The 15,122-nt window shown below is 53.4% G+C and overlaps 1 protein-coding gene across 8 annotated transcripts in view; it reads left to right on the forward strand.

The window, feature by feature from the left end:
* Positions 1-14,582, forward strand: part of SRL (sarcalumenin) — a 47,090-nt gene extending 32,508 nt beyond the window's left edge. For 4 of the 8 annotated variants that reach the window (XM_058712157.1, XM_058712155.1, XM_058712156.1 and 1 more), the window contains 5 exons: positions 4,083-4,184; positions 4,962-5,057; positions 9,010-9,126; positions 9,849-10,082; positions 11,311-14,582. In XM_058712157.1, coding sequence (XP_058568140.1) covers positions 4,115-4,184; positions 4,962-5,057; positions 9,010-9,126; positions 9,849-10,082; positions 11,311-12,122 — 1,329 coding nt within the window. In that variant the 5' untranslated portion in view covers positions 4,083-4,114 and the 3' untranslated portion in view covers positions 12,123-14,582. Of the gene's footprint in view, positions 1-268; positions 288-1,416; positions 2,491-4,082; positions 4,185-4,961; positions 5,058-9,009; positions 9,127-9,848; positions 10,083-11,310 lie in introns of those variants that run through there. The other 4 variants (XM_058712152.1, XM_058712150.1, XM_058712151.1 and 1 more) reach the window with 4 other exon arrangements.
* The last annotated feature ends 540 nt before the right edge of the window (positions 14,583-15,122 follow it).

The raw sequence follows: 15,122 nt of genomic DNA on the forward strand, positions 1-15,122 counted from the left end.
GAGGGGTGCGAAGGGATTCTCCTGTGCACCCCTAAACATAGTTGGCGTGGAAGGCCTGGATGAGGAGTAGGTAATTCTGGGTTCCAGTCACCCAGATGGTAATCGAGGAGGTCGGCTGAGGTCATGAACGTCAAAGTGTCCTATCAGTGTAAGTGGTTCCTTTATAATTAAAGGCGTCTGAATTTCCTCCTTCTGAATTTGATAACAGGTTGCCACTGTGGGGATTAATGTGAAAATATTTGTTCCTCGACCCTGGAGACTGCCCCAGCTTTCAGGAAACAGGATGGGTGGGTACTCAGAGGCGAAAGAGGGACCCCAAGAAGTGGCTTTTCTTTGTGGGATGTAGAGATGGGAGTACCAGGCTGTCCCCAGCAGAGGTGGGATGCTGCTTCCTTCAGAAAGCATCTCTGTGAGTCAAGGGAGCCCTGGGGCTGTCTCACCTACCCCAAGGCAAGGGGCCAGTGGCCCTTTATCTCTCTATGCTTGCAGAGTCCCCCTTCTTACACAGGTCCTGACCTGAGTGGGAGGGGTCAGAAGGAATAGGCCCAGTCCTTTCTTCTGACCCCATTTTGCACATGAATCACACTTTACTCCTGAGAGAGGTCTCCCACACTTAGAAGGCCCCTACCTCCCTCTCTCCTGCTGCCTCTGTGCTCTCAGCTCTCTTGGTAAAGCCATCAGTCCTAAGAAGGGGATCCCCTCGGGAAGGGGTTGGCTAAGGCCGCTGGGAAGCTCTTGGCCCTGCCTGTTTTGGATATCTCCTCCTCCTCCTCGGGCCACATCCCCTGTAATCTAAGGTAGCAAGGCCAGCAAATGCCTGCCCTGAAGGGGACAGAGTTGGATGTGTGACCTAATAAGGCTGAGAGCCACAAGTAATCCCCTAAGTACTTGCCGTGTAACCTAAGATGATCTGGCCCGCATACACCTGTTTTCACTCCTTTGCTGATAGCAGTATAAAAAGCATGCTGGTTAATGACTCTAGGAACTGACAGGGGCGGAATGTCCATGCATCTGTCCTATCTTGGAAAGGTCTCCTGGTGAGCCTGGCTGCACGTGCCTGCTGCAAGGTTGAGGAAGGCCTGGAAGGGATCTGAGTTTCCCTCCCTGAAGCCGTCAGGACCCAGCTGAGGCTCGAAGAGTCAGGGCCAGCGTGGGGCCCTCAGGGTGGCTCAGCCATTCACTCCTCCAGGGGTGGACAGTGGTGAGAGCTGCCTTCCACATCTTGGGAGGGAGGCAGAGAAACACTCACTCTGCTCACCTCCAAGGGCAGTTACGAAGAGCAGGAAGGTGTGTCGCCGCACGCCCCGGTCCCCGCCTCACTCCTGGAGGACAGGAGCTAGGTTGCGTTAGAGTCTTTAGAGAAGCAGAGTCAGTGCCAACCCTGTGAAACTGACCAATGGTGTTCTAATCATTTAGAACTGCAAGTTTCCGCCTCGGGTGGCACAGAAGATGTTGGCAATTTGTTGGAGAATCATTTCTCTGCTGGAGATGCAAGTCTAGAGGAGAAGGAAAGGGCGCTTTATGCGGAGGCCGCCCCTCGAGAGAAGACCCTGCTCCTTCACTCCCCGGATGGCAGGGAGGCTGAGGGCTCGGAGCAGACAGCCGCCGGGGCCCCCGCTGCTGCTGCTGCTGCTGCTGCCGCCACCGGCCCGGGCTCTGGTTCCGAAGCCAGCCTCTCCAATGCCTCAGTCTCAAAGTCAGCTGCCCCCGGGGACCCTGCGGGGCCTGGGCAGGAAGAAGCAGGCCCACCAGGAGGGGAGGATGGGCCTGAGGAAGAGCTGGGTTTGGGAGAGGGCCCAGGACAGGAGGGGGTTCCTGGGGAGGCTGAAGGACAGACTGGGAGTAGCATGGTCCCTGAAGAGGCCAAAGAAGTCGTAGGCAACCACGCCGAGCAGGGGGCAGCAGTAGGGACCGCACAGCTTGAAGGCTCAGGGGGCATAGAGGTCAAGGAGGCCCATGCCCCAGAGACACAGCAGGAGGACAGTCCAGGGCCTGATCAGGAGCCAAAGGTGCCAGACGGAACCTTGGACCTGGACACAGAAACTGAGGAGGGGGCTGAGGACCACGGGGAGCCCACCCTCACCCTGGCCTCGGAGACCGGCAGTGCACAGAGCTTTGAGGCGGGGGGCACCCAGGAGGCCCAGCGCCCTGAGGCCCAGGCACCAGGGCTAACTGAGGAGGGCCTGGATGTCTCCTCTGAAGAGGAGAGTGGTGACCACAGCGGAGATGAGGAAGGAGAAGGCGCTGTGTCCGAAGAATCCGAGGAGGACAGTGGTGACGGGGCTAGTTCAGAAGAAGAAGAGGAAGAAAAAGAAGAAGAACAAGAACAAGAAGAACAAGAAGAAGGGGGCACCCTGGAGGAAGCCAGGGAACCCCAGGAAGCAGCAGCAACTGCAAGCCCTGGGGACGAGGGGACCCAACTGATCTCAGAGGAATCAAATACAGGGCCTGAGGGGGACGAGACAGAGGAGCCCGACGAGGGGCCTCAGGGTAGGGGGTTCCCGGAATTGGCAGACCTATGTGTGGTGGGACAGGGCGCGGCAGGGGAACCCCCCAGTCAGCTCCGGGTTTGCTGGACGGAGGCTTGGCCCACCAGGTACCTGCGGGCTGCTCCTTAGCCACTAAGCCCTGTTCAGAGGGACCAGTGGGAGGCTGCACAGTGGAGGGGCCAAAGGAACCTGGTCACTTGGGAGTTAGGCCCTCAGGAGCCTCCCTGCACTTAAGCGGGGACCAGTGCAGGTCCCCTGAAGGACAGGTGATGTAGTGGCAGGATTTGAGGCCCTGTCGCAGCAAGCTGGTGGAGAGAGGTGCAGGTAGGGTGTGGTTGGGAGCCCCCTGGGGTCTCCCCTTGAAGGCTAGGCCAGGTCCGGTGGGGTGAACAGAGACCAGGGTCAGGATGGTGATAAGAAATCTCAGGCTGGGGGTGACACTGATGTCGCACAGATGCTCACCTGGAAAAGCAGCAGCCTCCCCACTCAGCATGGGGAGTGGGGAGCAGGGGAGGGAGGCGTAGCACAGCCCACAAGTCGCATGGGAAGATGCTGGCCTGGACGAGAGCCCAGCTGGCTTTCAGGGTGGAGGCATGGGGCTCGGCCTTCGCTTTCCAGCATGGCTTCCCCACAGTTTGCCCTGTGGGATTTAGTTTCCGCGCTGCTTGTCGGGTGCTCACACACTCTCTAAGCCAGCAGGCGCCCCCCCCCCTGCTTTTCCCGCCTCCCCTCTGTGCTGCCCAAGCTGATCCCTGCGGAGAATCCCACTCCCGAGCTGCTGCGTGAGGCACATGGATGCTTCTCTGCTCCCTTCCCTTGTGGAACCCATCTCCCTGTGCCCCTCACGCCCATGTCCATCCCACCCAGCACAAAGGCTGTGATATCAGAGGCCCATGGCATGGGCATCCCTCCCTGGGAGCCTGCAGGCAGTCATGGGCATCTCCCGCTTGGGCGAGAAGCAACGGTGCCCCCTACCCACCACCGCCCCCAGGACTCCCAGGCAGAGCTGCTCCTGCCCATGCCCCACCGAAGCCTGTGTGAGGCTGATAAAATTCTCATTTCATCAGGGCAGTTATTTGCTTAGAGCCCAGCCCTGACTTCCAGTGCTCTTAGGGTGACAGGCAGACTCCTATAAACCACTCCTGTCTCCTGTCCTCGTCTTCACCCAATTCAGTCCTCACAGTGGGCTCTTGGGGAGGTTTTCCGATGCCCCCTCTGAGACCTCATAGGCACCCTTCTTAGCCCCTCACAGCTTCTGGGCTCTTTCCTGCCGTAGCCACATCACAGACTATAATTATTACCTTAGCTTCCGAGAGGATTTCTCCCTGTGTCCCCACCGGACCGCAGGAAAACTCCCCTAGGGCAGGGGCTTTGTTTTGGGCACCACTGCATCCCCAGCATGAAGCTCAGTGCCTGACCCTTGGTCGGTGCTCAGTCAGTATTTGTGGAAAGTCCCTCCTAGAGCCAGAACCCTGTTCAGTTGAACTTGGCGAGCCTTCCCGCAGCACTTTCTTGTGCCCTTTCTAGTCTTCCAGGGGCTTAGAGCCCAGCTCCTAGCTTCGCCCTAACTCTGCTCTCTGCTTCTCTCCCCAGAAGAGGTGGAGGATGTGAGTGAAGAAGTCCCGATGAGGGACCGCTCCCACATCGAGAAAACTCTGATGCTGAATGAGGACAAGCCTGTTGATGATTACTCTGGTAACCAGAGGAAGGATCTGGAGCTGGGGCTGAGCAGCTACATAACCAGTGGCCAGGCAGAGCCTCAGGGGCTGGGCTCCGAGGCCGGCGGCTACCCAGGCCTGAGAGCCCTGGACATGGGGGGCTTCATGGAAGAGGCTCTGAGAGCAGCATCCAAGGCTGGGGTGGGGGCTGTGGATTGGCAGGGAGGAGAAAAGGCGATCCACACAGAGGGGCCACTGCAAGGGTAGGGGACCGATCCCAGTGTTGTCGTCTGGTGCCCTGTGCCAGTCTTCATGCTGTGGCCGGGGAGGCTTGTGATTTTTACAGTTTTTGAGGCTCTTTTATTTCTGGGATTCCATCCTCATAGTAACCCAAGACTTTCAGTGGGGCTTACTGCCTCCTACTAACTGAGGAGCTAGCTGGGGCTCAGAGCGGCCACGGTTTGCACAGGGCACATGGTTGGACGGCAGCAGAGGGAGGGGAGGGTCAGGTTTTCTAGACCCAGCTTCTCCTTCTGTGCCTCACATCATGTGGGCTCCCAGTTTTGCCCTGGAGGGAGAAGAAGATTAGGTTAAAACAATTCCAGGAGGTTCTGAGGGTGGGAGGTGAATGCCTTTTGGTTAAAGATTTCTGAGGGTTGGGATGTGGACCAGGTCCCTCCAGGGATGCTAAGAGATGGCATGGTGAGGCTGCCAGTGGGGTCCCTGCTCCCCACCAGCCTGGGGAGGAGCTGCCCTGGGGAGTGAGCCGAACCCTCTCCCTTCTCCCTCTCCCTTCACCCTTCTCTGCTCCCAGTGGTGCTGCAGCGGCTTCGAAAGATCTACCATTCGTCCATCAAGCCCTTGGAGCAGTCCTACAAATACAACGAGCTTCGGCAGCACGAGATCACAGGTACCCCTCGTATCTGATGCCCATCCACACTCCCCATGCCCTCTGGCGCTGTGTGAGTGGTGGGCGTGAGGACACGGGGAGCTGAGCTCTTCTGAATTCCCTGATGCCCTGGCCACAAGATCATCCTTCCCCTGCAAGATCGCCCTAACCTGCACAGGGTTTTGTGGAGATCACTTCTTTTGCAAGCGTTCACGCTTTAGTGGCACAGATGTGGTTTCCAAGGACAGCGATGCCCGTTTCCATCCCTCCCTTGCCGAAGGGCCCACGACAGCTCCCTGACTGCTAAGGGATCGTGTATTAAGCCCCCTAATTGGCCTGCAATCCTTCCCTTCTCCTTATGGCTTCTTCAGTTGGTTTTCCTTGTGTCTAGATTCTTTAAAAAAATTTTTTTTAACGTTTATTTATTTTTGAGAGAGAGAGATAGAGCATGAGTGGGGGAGGGGCAGAGAGAGAGGGAGACAGAATCCACAGCAGGCTCCAAGCTCTGAGCTGACAGTACAGAGCCCGACATGGGGCATGAACCCACGAACTGTGAGGTCATGACCTGAGCTGGAGTCGGTCGCTTAACTGACTGAGCCACCCAGGCACCCCTAGATTCTTTTAAACATCGATTTTCAGAACAATAAACACAAGGTATACTTGTCCCCGTAAAAAATGAATAACCAAATAGTGAAAAACAAGTACAAATGGGAAAATAAAAATCTCTAGGGCGCCTGGGTGTCTTAGCCGGTTAAGTGTCCCACTTCAGCTCAGATCATCATCTCACAGTTTGTGAGCTCGAGCCCCGCATCACGCTGTCTGCTGCCAGCACAGAGCCTGCTTGGGATCCTCTGTCTCTCTCTCTGCTCCTCCCCCCTCTCAAAAATAAATAAATAAATAAATAAATAAATAAATAAGAAAAATAAAAATCCCTTTCTTTATTTCTAGTTTCTCCACTTCACTTGCAGACACTCCCACTGTTACAGTTTCCTACAGATACTTCCAGACCAGACATTTGCTCTGTGCACGAGCACATACAAGTGTGTCCTTCTCTGTTAGTTTGACACGACGGTATCACATCACACAGTCGTGTGTGTGCAGCCCCACTTTTCTCTTGAGCCTCTGCACGCACCACACAAGATGGGCACTGTTCTACTGATGGACAACGGGGTGTTTGCCACGTTCCATTTTTGTTGTTTTTAATTATTACTTTTTAATTTCTTTTTTGAGGGAGAGAGAATGTGAGCAGGGCATACAGAGGGAGAAAGAAGGAAAGAGAGAATTTCAAGCGGGCTCCATGTCTAGTGTGGAGCTCTACGCGGGGCTCAATTTCACGACCCTGAGATCATGACCTGAGCCGAAATCGAGCAGGACGCTCAATAGACTGAACCGTCCAGGTGCCCCGCCATTTTACAAACGTTACAAACAATACTATAATCGTTACCTATTCCACGCAAATATATCTGTGGGAAATATTTTAAAAAGTGGAACGCGAGTTAAGCATTCCCTAAGAGTTGTCCCTAAGTTGCCTTAGGTGGTGCCAGGCTGAGGCCACAGTAAGGTGTATGAGAGCTCTTGTCCTCCCGCAGCCACACCCTTTTGGGGAGTCAATCCTCTGAAAGTTTTCACAGTGGTGTTTCCATAGTATCTCATGTGATGTGCCTGATGGCTATAAAGTGGGTTGGGTATTTAGGATGTACATTATTCCTGCTTCAGGAACAGGAATAATGGGACCTGGTGCTCAGAGAGATGCTGGGTACCCAGGATCACACGGCTGGAACCAGGAGCCGGGACTGTCTACTTCTCCCAGAGAAGGCTGTCTCGTGACTCCCCGACTGCCTCTTGCAAGCCTAAGAGCAGACCATCCTCTCGGGCTTCACAGGGGCTGTGTGAGGTGGCGGTCTCCTGTGGCTCTCCAGTCCTCTGCGCTTGACTTCTCCCGCAGCCCCAGACCCAGCGGCTTGGCCCAGGAGGCTGCTGGCCGGCAGGGGAAGGGCGCTCTGCAGGGAGGGTGTTCCGGGCTCCGGATGCCACTTTCTGGGCTTGGCTTCTCTCTCCTCACCTCCCCCAGTGCTGGGGACTCCACCGCAGTGCCTTGGGGCCGCCTCTGAGTCTCACCTGTGGCCTCCTGCAGATGCCAGTAACGCCCCCTGCTGCAGACAGCCGAAACAGCAGCCCCCAGAGAGCCCGCTGCTTGGTCTCCTGGGCCTGGGTCTCCTGGGCCTGCTTGGTCTCCTGGGCTCTCGGCCAGGAGCTGGAAGGTCCAGTTCCCTTTCTGACTCCTGGGCCTGGGCAAAAGACACTTTGTGTAGGATCTCTGTGGCTATAACTGGGGACTCCTGCCACCCCTTAGCCTGCCTCTCCCTCCCTGTCCTCAAGCCAGGGGTTGACATCCAGAGACGTGAGCATGTATTTGCAGGCAGGGAGGAATGGGGCAGGGCCATGGTATCAATTTCAGGCAATTATACGTGTGCCTGCCACTTACGAGACGCCGTTGTGGTCTTCTGGGACTTAGTTTCACCTTACAGAAAGAAAACCAGCACAGTAAGAAATGAGGTGCTGAACAAGGGGAATACTGTACTCCTGTTTGTATATAAAAAAAGAGGAATGTGATATCTGCTAATATTGCTTCTTCCGTATGCATTAAAATACCTGAAAGGTGAGCTACCAGGGTGGCTCAGTCCGTTAAGTGTCTGACTTCAACTCAGGTCATGATCTCATGGTTCGTGGGTTCAAACCCCACATCGGGGTCTATGCTGACAGTTCAGAGCCTGGAGCCTGCTTCAGATTCTGTGTCTCCCTCTCTCTCTGCCCTCTCTGCCAGGTGTCATGGCCTAGGCAGATTGGGGACAGGTATACTTCTGATTTTTTTTTTTAATTAAAAAAATTTTTTTTAGAGAGAGAGAGAGAGTGTGTGTGTGAGTAGGGGAGAGGGGCAGAGGGAGAGAGAGAATCCCAAGCAGGCTCCACGCTCAGTGCAGAGCCCAATGCCGGGATCACGACCTGAGCCAAAATCTAGAGTTGGATGCCCAACCAATTGAGCCACCCAGGCGCCCCTATACTTCTGATTTTTGAAGCAAGAAATTAAATACTGTACATCAAAACAGAAAAAAAAAAAAAAGAAAAGAAAAAAAGAGTTCCTACCATTTGGGGCCTCTGTGCCAGGCTCAGGGAGACAAAGAGGTCTGGAGAATTTGAGGTATAAACTAGGCAGGGCTGGCCCTCTGTGCCGTGGCTCAGAGACGAGCTGCAAGAATGGAGAGCTGTAAGGCAGTGGCCAATGACCACATCCCTTCTGCCCCCCTGGTTTTGGAAGCTCTGGAGGAATCTGCCTTCTCTTCCTAGGGACCCCAACTGGCAGGGCCCAGGCAGTGTGTGCTTCCCGACACTGCCGAGAACCCAAGAATTGCCTACTCAGTGCTTAGTCTTGGGACCTGGCAAATATTTCGTGGTCTCTAGAGGCTAATTTGAGACTGGCCTTGAGCCCAGTGTTGGGCCGAGCCTGAGGTAGGATGTCAGGGGGCCCCCGTCCAGGCTGTCTAAGATCGTGTGAGTCTCTTTCCTGTCTCTCTGTTTTTTCTGTTACCAATCCAGATAGCAGAGTTTTAACCCCTCGCCGTGGGGTAGCTCTTTTCCCCCCTTCTTAGGAAGGGGATGCAAATCCAGATGTAAACCAGGAGGCCTCACCCAGAGTGAGCTCTGAGTCAGTGTTTGTTAATGTCACTTAGCTCCTGCCTCTGGTGCCGCTGTGCAAAGGATCTGTGTAAGGCCAGCATCGTGTCTTCTGGTTTTAACTGGGTGATCGCACTTACATAGCGAGAGGCGAGCCGCCGATTGCCACCCCCTGCCTTGTCCAATGTGGAAATCTGTAACTCACTCAGATGGACTGTGTGATGCGGTGTGACGCCCTGTGTCACTCCCGTAGGAAGAAACTTTATTAGTCACTTCCATTTCTAATTCCTGCTGCCTACAGATGGGGAGATTACTTCCAAGCCAATGGTGCTGTTCCTGGGACCGTGGAGCGTTGGCAAATCCACCATGATAAACTACCTCCTTGGGTTGGAAAACACTCGCTACCAGCTCTATACAGGTAATAGTGAGAGATTTTCTTGTGTGTTTGTTGGTATCTCAATGTCCTGTGTCAAAGCACTAGGAAACATTCATATGTGTCTTCAATATAATCATGAAAATTACACCCAAGAACCCAGCAGCTACAGTCCATGTTCACAGCAGCATTTTTCACAATGGCCAAGAGGTGGAAACAACCCACCTCTTGCGATGGATGAATGCATAAACAAAAGGGCTATCCATATAACGGAGTTTGGAGTATTATTCAGTCTTAAGAAAGAATGCGTTTCTGGAACATGCTACAAGATGCACGAATCTTGAGGACACTATATATTAAGTGAAATAAGCCAGACACAAAAGGACCAATATCCTATGATTCCACTTATGAGATGCCTTGAGTCCTCAATTCATAGAGACAGGGTAGAGTAGAGGTTACCAGGGGCTGGGAGAGGAACGAATGGGGACACTTTCAGTTTGGGAGATGGATGGTGATGAGGGCTGCACAACACCATGAATGTATTTCACGCCTCTGAACTGTACACCTGAAAATGGTTCACATGGTAAATTGTGTTATGTATATTTTACCACAATTGGAAAAAGAAATAGGATCCTGCTTAGCAAACATAGTGTCCCGTTCTCATGGCAAACCCTCCCTGGAACCCCTTGCTTACCCGCTTACTTTGTAGTAGGGTCTCTTTCCCAGAGAGGACGGCCTTCCTACTAACCTCATGCCTATGCTTGCAGGTGCTGAGCCCACCACCTCTGAGTTCACGGTCCTCATGCACGGGCCCAAGCTGAAAACCATCGAGGGTATTGTCATGGCTGCTGATAGCGCCCGGTCCTTCTCCCCCCTTGAGAAATTTGGCCAGAATTTCCTGGAGAAGCTGATTGGCATCGAGGTTCCCCACAAACTTCTGGAGCGGGTCACTTTTGTGGATACACCAGGCATCATTGAGAACCGCAAGCAGCAAGAAAGAGGTAATTAGGCACTTGTGTTTGAACAGCGCAAACTTTGTCTTAGAAAGCTGTTGGGCAGTGCGTGGTAGGCAGACAGGGGAGAGGAAGCGTGGCCAGCATTGTCCAACACCAAGGGGTGTAGTCTTTGCTGCCAGTCCCTTCTGGTTGTCACCATGGTCCCACTTAGGTGTGGAGTACCATGTTCTTTTACCTCCCCGAGGGCTGATTAGTTTGGAGGCAATCCATATTTTCCCAAAGGGTGGGCTGGTCATCTCTGTAAGTAGCTCCTTGAGGTCCATGCTGGGGCTGAGCTGTCTTGGGGAGGCTCAGACTTTCCCGAGGGATCAAGGGCCTGGATGACTTGGATCCCAGTCCAGGTGTACTTGACCTCTGGCTAACTTGGGTCTGGTTTGAACCTGACCTTAAACTCTTCCTGGTCCAGTGTTGCTTTACAGGCCTGCTTCACATAAGCCTGTGTCAGACCTTCCAAAGTTCTACCTGCCTTCCAGTGGGAGGGGAGTGCCACTTGGGGCCCAGCAGGCGCTGGGTTACAACATAGGCCACCGAGTATCGCCATGACACAGGGCTGAGTCATATGAGATGAGTCATAGCAGGGCATTTGTAGGACTGTATGACCAGATGGTGGATCTCAGTTTATAACTCTCATTTTGGTTTTATGGCTGTTTTATTACTAGTAATAATATTATCACTAATCATTATAGTAGTAAACTAACCTTTATTCTTCTATTATGCATCAGATAATTTTATGCATTATTGGCTGGTTGTTGTAGAAAAATTAAAAGACAGGTATTCCTGGTCTCCCCATTTTGGAAAGAAGAAGTTGAAGGAATTAAAATATATCGAGCACCTCCTATGACATAGGCAGTTTTAGTTAGGTGCTTTGCTTTATTTAGAACATGATAATCTTTATATCAACTTAGGTATTCTTATTCTTCTTGTCATTTTGTAGCTAAAATGCTAAAGCCTAGAAGCATTTGTTACCCTGATCTGGCTAGTGGCAGAGCTCAAATTCCAGTCCTGGTCTTAGGCTGCCCTTGGCTGAGGGTTGACAAGGCCCGGGAGATACGTAATTAATTCTTTCAGTCTTCAGAGACCCAGAATATCCCTAGTGCCATGACTTCCTTCAACCCAGGCAATGCTTTGGTTCTGGAAGGGCGGGGGGGCGCGGGGTGGGGGTGGGGATTAGGGTGAGCCTGCTCTGCTTGACTTCTTGCTCCCCCCTCCCAAGGTTACCCCTTCAACGACGTGTGCCAGTGGTTCATCGACAGGGCAGACCTCATCTTTGTTGTCTTTGACCCAACCAAGCTGGATGTGGGTCTGGAGCTGGAGATGCTCTTCCGCCAGCTGAAGGGGCGCGAATCCCAGATAAGGATCATCCTGAACAAGGCCGACAACCTGGCCACACAGATGCTCATGCGGGTCTATGGGGCCCTCTTCTGGAGCTTGGCCCCGCTCATCAACGTCACAGAGCCCCCTCGGGTTTACGTCAGCTCCTTCTGGCCACAAGACTACAAGCCCGACACCCACCGGGACCTGTTCCTCAAGGAAGAGATCTCGCTCCTGGAAGACCTGAACCAGGTGATCGAGAACAGGTTGGAGAACAAGATCGCCTTCATCCGCCAGCATGCCATCCGGGTCCGCATTCATGCCCTCCTGGTGGACCGCTATCTGCAGACTTACAAGGACAAAATGACCTTCTTCAGTGATGGAGAACTGGTCTTTAAGGACATTGTGGAAGACCCTGACAAATTCTACATCTTCAAGACCATCCTGGCAAAGACCAATGTCAGCAAATTTGACCTTCCCAACCGTGAGGCCTATAAGGACTTCTTTGGCATCAACCCCATCTCCAGTTTCAAGCTGTTGTCTCAGCAGTGCTCCTACATGGGGGGCTGTTTTCTGGAGAAGATTGAGCGGGCCATCACACAGGAGCTCCCCAGCCTCCTGGGAAGCCTGGGGCTGGGGAAGAATCCCAGTGCTCTCAACTGTGACAAAACAGGGTGTGGCGAGACCCCAAAGAATCGCTATAAGAAACACTAGGTCGCCGTGTAGCCATTCTTGGGTTCCTGTTGGTGGCTGAGCTTGTGTCCTGTCTGAGAAGTCCTGGTTAATTAACCCTTTGAGCCACACTGGTGAGAATCACTACGTGTTGGAGATTTGGGAGTTCGTTGAGGCCAGTGGTGGGGGAGGGTGTGGGTCGAGGGAGGAGAGGAAACTGTGAATTATAGTGTCTTGTTGCTTCAGTGAGGGGCCTGAGCGAGGCCCCGCCGGCTTTTCCTGGGTCTTATCGCAGAGGACAGAGAGCAGCTAAATTCTAGTGTATACTGAGGTGATGAGTGTCAAGCTAAACTCAGCTGAAATTCCTTTTTCCCCTATAAGCTGGGAAAAGAGAGAAGACTTGGTTTCTGTAGGGCTCAGCTCCCTTGTAGCTTCCTTCCACACAGTCTCCTGCTTGTCCTCCAGCCCCCGTCTGCCTCCTCAACTTGGGTTGACTTCAACAGGGGACAGTCTTTTGGGTCTGAATCCACCTGGGTGTTGAGCCTCCACCATACCCCCCGCCCTCCATCCCCCGGCCCTCTTCCCTGTTTCCTCAAGGGGTGGGAGGGAATGGTTTAGGATACTAGAATGCTGAGAGAGAACAGGAGTCCCCAGGCTGGAAGAAGGTTCTGCCTCCCCCACGCCATTTCTCCCAATCAGTCTTCTAGGCCAGCTGGGAAGCTCGGTTCCTTTATCAGCCCCGACCGGAGGCCGAGTGTTCCGTGGATTCAGGTCATTTACTTCTTGGAAGTGACTTCAGTAAAAATACTGGAAGGGCTCAGAGGGTTAATCGGTTTGCAGTGTGTCTTTGTCTATTGCATGTCTTGGAAAACTCAGACCCCAAAGGCGTTGGGTTTCAGAGGGGACGATGGAGACCTTGCTCCTTTTCATCAGGGTCTTCTCTGGGCAGCCCATCTCCGCCCCCCAAATGTAGGAGGAGGCAGTTTCCAAAACTTCTCTGAGGAAGAGTCGTTCCCTCCTGATTTTCATGCCATGGCTTTTCCTTCCCCCTCTTCTCCACGCCCTGATGCACAACACTCAAAACTCCGAGCAATTTCCACGAGTGCAGAACTGGCGCCAGCCACTCCGTGTCGGCGGCAATCAAGGCTTGACATGCGATTTTCCACCTGAACTTGATACTGATACCCACGCGCCACAGGGAAGCCAGGGCCTTCAAGAACCGATGAGTGTGAATATGTGTGTACCGCATTGTGCAAGAGAGATTCTGAGATAGCAGACGCCAGAGGCCGTGGAGAAGGAATGTGTCGTGAGGATTCTGCCTGGCTGGTGTGCCACCTCGGCCATCTCGGAGGGCGGCAGGGGATGGAGGGAAGGAGCCTTTTGACAAAAAGCAGGTGGCTGACCAGTTTGCACAAATCCAGGAGACCCTGCCCAGGGCTGCCCAGAGGGGCTCCTTCTGCCCTAGTGAGCCAGCGTCCCCTGGGAGCGAGCTATCTGGGGGACTTCCCCAGGAGGCCTGGGTCAGGGCCCCCCTGACCAGGAAGTCACCTTGGACCAGAAGGAAAGTGAGTGAAGATGAAGGCAGAGAGGAAGCACTCTGGGGGCGAGGCAGTGGAAACACATCGGTGATTAGACTAGGTCCGTGTGGAGAATTCGGAATCCCTGCTTAGGATTATTAACGCTCTGATGCATGCTGCAGCGGACGCTGCTTCTCTGGCTTTGTGCAGGACCTGGAACCTTCCACAGGACAACGGAGGCCCCCCAAACCTCCAGGACATTGTTTCCAAGGACAGAGCCAAGCAGAGAAACAGGGCCCTGCCGGGGCATCCAAGGAGCCTGGTGAGCAGGGCCTGAAAAGCTGCGTTTCTTCTCATTACAAATCACCACTCGCCTTATCTCGCTGTCATGTACCCTCCCCACAGTCCGCCTTCCCCTCTTGCTCCTAATGCCCCTGATGCCCTTGAGCTGCTCTCGGCGTATCTGTCTTTCTCAGCGCAGTTGAGGACGTGAACAGGGCAGAAGTGTACAGGCATTGTCACGGCGGTGATGTCACCATTGCTTTGGGGAAGCAGGTGGAAGGAGGCTGATACATTCATATGGCATCTGTATTTTGGTGGGGGGCATGATTGGTGTGATCTTCTCTCTTTTTGTCCCATCCATTTTCCTTTTCTTACCCCCATTCCCCTGCTCACTCGTTGACCCACCTTTTCTCCATGCAGCCTGCAGGCTGGTCAGTTGGTCCCCCTGGACTGTCAGGGCTGTTTGGTCCCCACTCTGTGGATGTGGATTTCAAGCAGGATTCTGACTGTCTTTTGGGGTGGGGAGGAAGGGTTGGGAACTGGGGGTAAATTTAGGATCCAGAGATTCCCCTAAGAGGAGTATCTGTTAAGTATTTGTGCCTGAACAGTTGCTGTCTCTCTCCAAAGTGGAACCTTTCCAGGGTTCTTTCCATTCTGATTTAATCAGGGAGGAAGTCTCAATAAAGTTCCAATCTCTCTGTAACACCGTGTGCTTTCTGATCGCCTTCGACCAGCTTGCTCTCTTTATCTCTCTCTTATCTAGTAGTGGATCGGGTTCGTATTAAGACTTCATTGTTTTTCAGGCAGTTTCAGGTTCACAGCAAAACTGAGAGGAGGGTAGGGATACACCCCCCGCCCCACCCGGCCCCGGGGCCTCCACCCACGCACAGCCTCCCCCATTAGCAACCCCCACCCCCAGAGTGGGACATTTGTCCAACCTAGTCACCCAGAGTCCACAGTTGACATTAGGCTTCGCTCCTGGTGGTGTGCATTGCTCGTGTTTGGACAAATGTATCATGACATGTGTCCGTTGTTGTAGAAGGAAATGAAATGCAGAGTATTTTCACTGCCCTAAAGATCCTCTGTGCTCCACCTGTTCCTCCCTCCCGTCTCTTCCCAAACCTGGGTACTAATTGGTAAGTTTCTTTTTTTTTTTTTAATGTTTATTTCTTTTTGAGAGAGAAAGAGAGAAAGACAGAGACATTGAGCGTGGGAGGGGCAGGGAGAGAGGGGGACAGAGGAT

The sequence above is a fragment of the Neofelis nebulosa genome, chromosome 18 (assembly GCF_028018385.1).
Source record: "Neofelis nebulosa isolate mNeoNeb1 chromosome 18, mNeoNeb1.pri, whole genome shotgun sequence".
Lineage (NCBI taxonomy): Eukaryota > Metazoa > Chordata > Mammalia > Carnivora > Felidae > Neofelis > Neofelis nebulosa.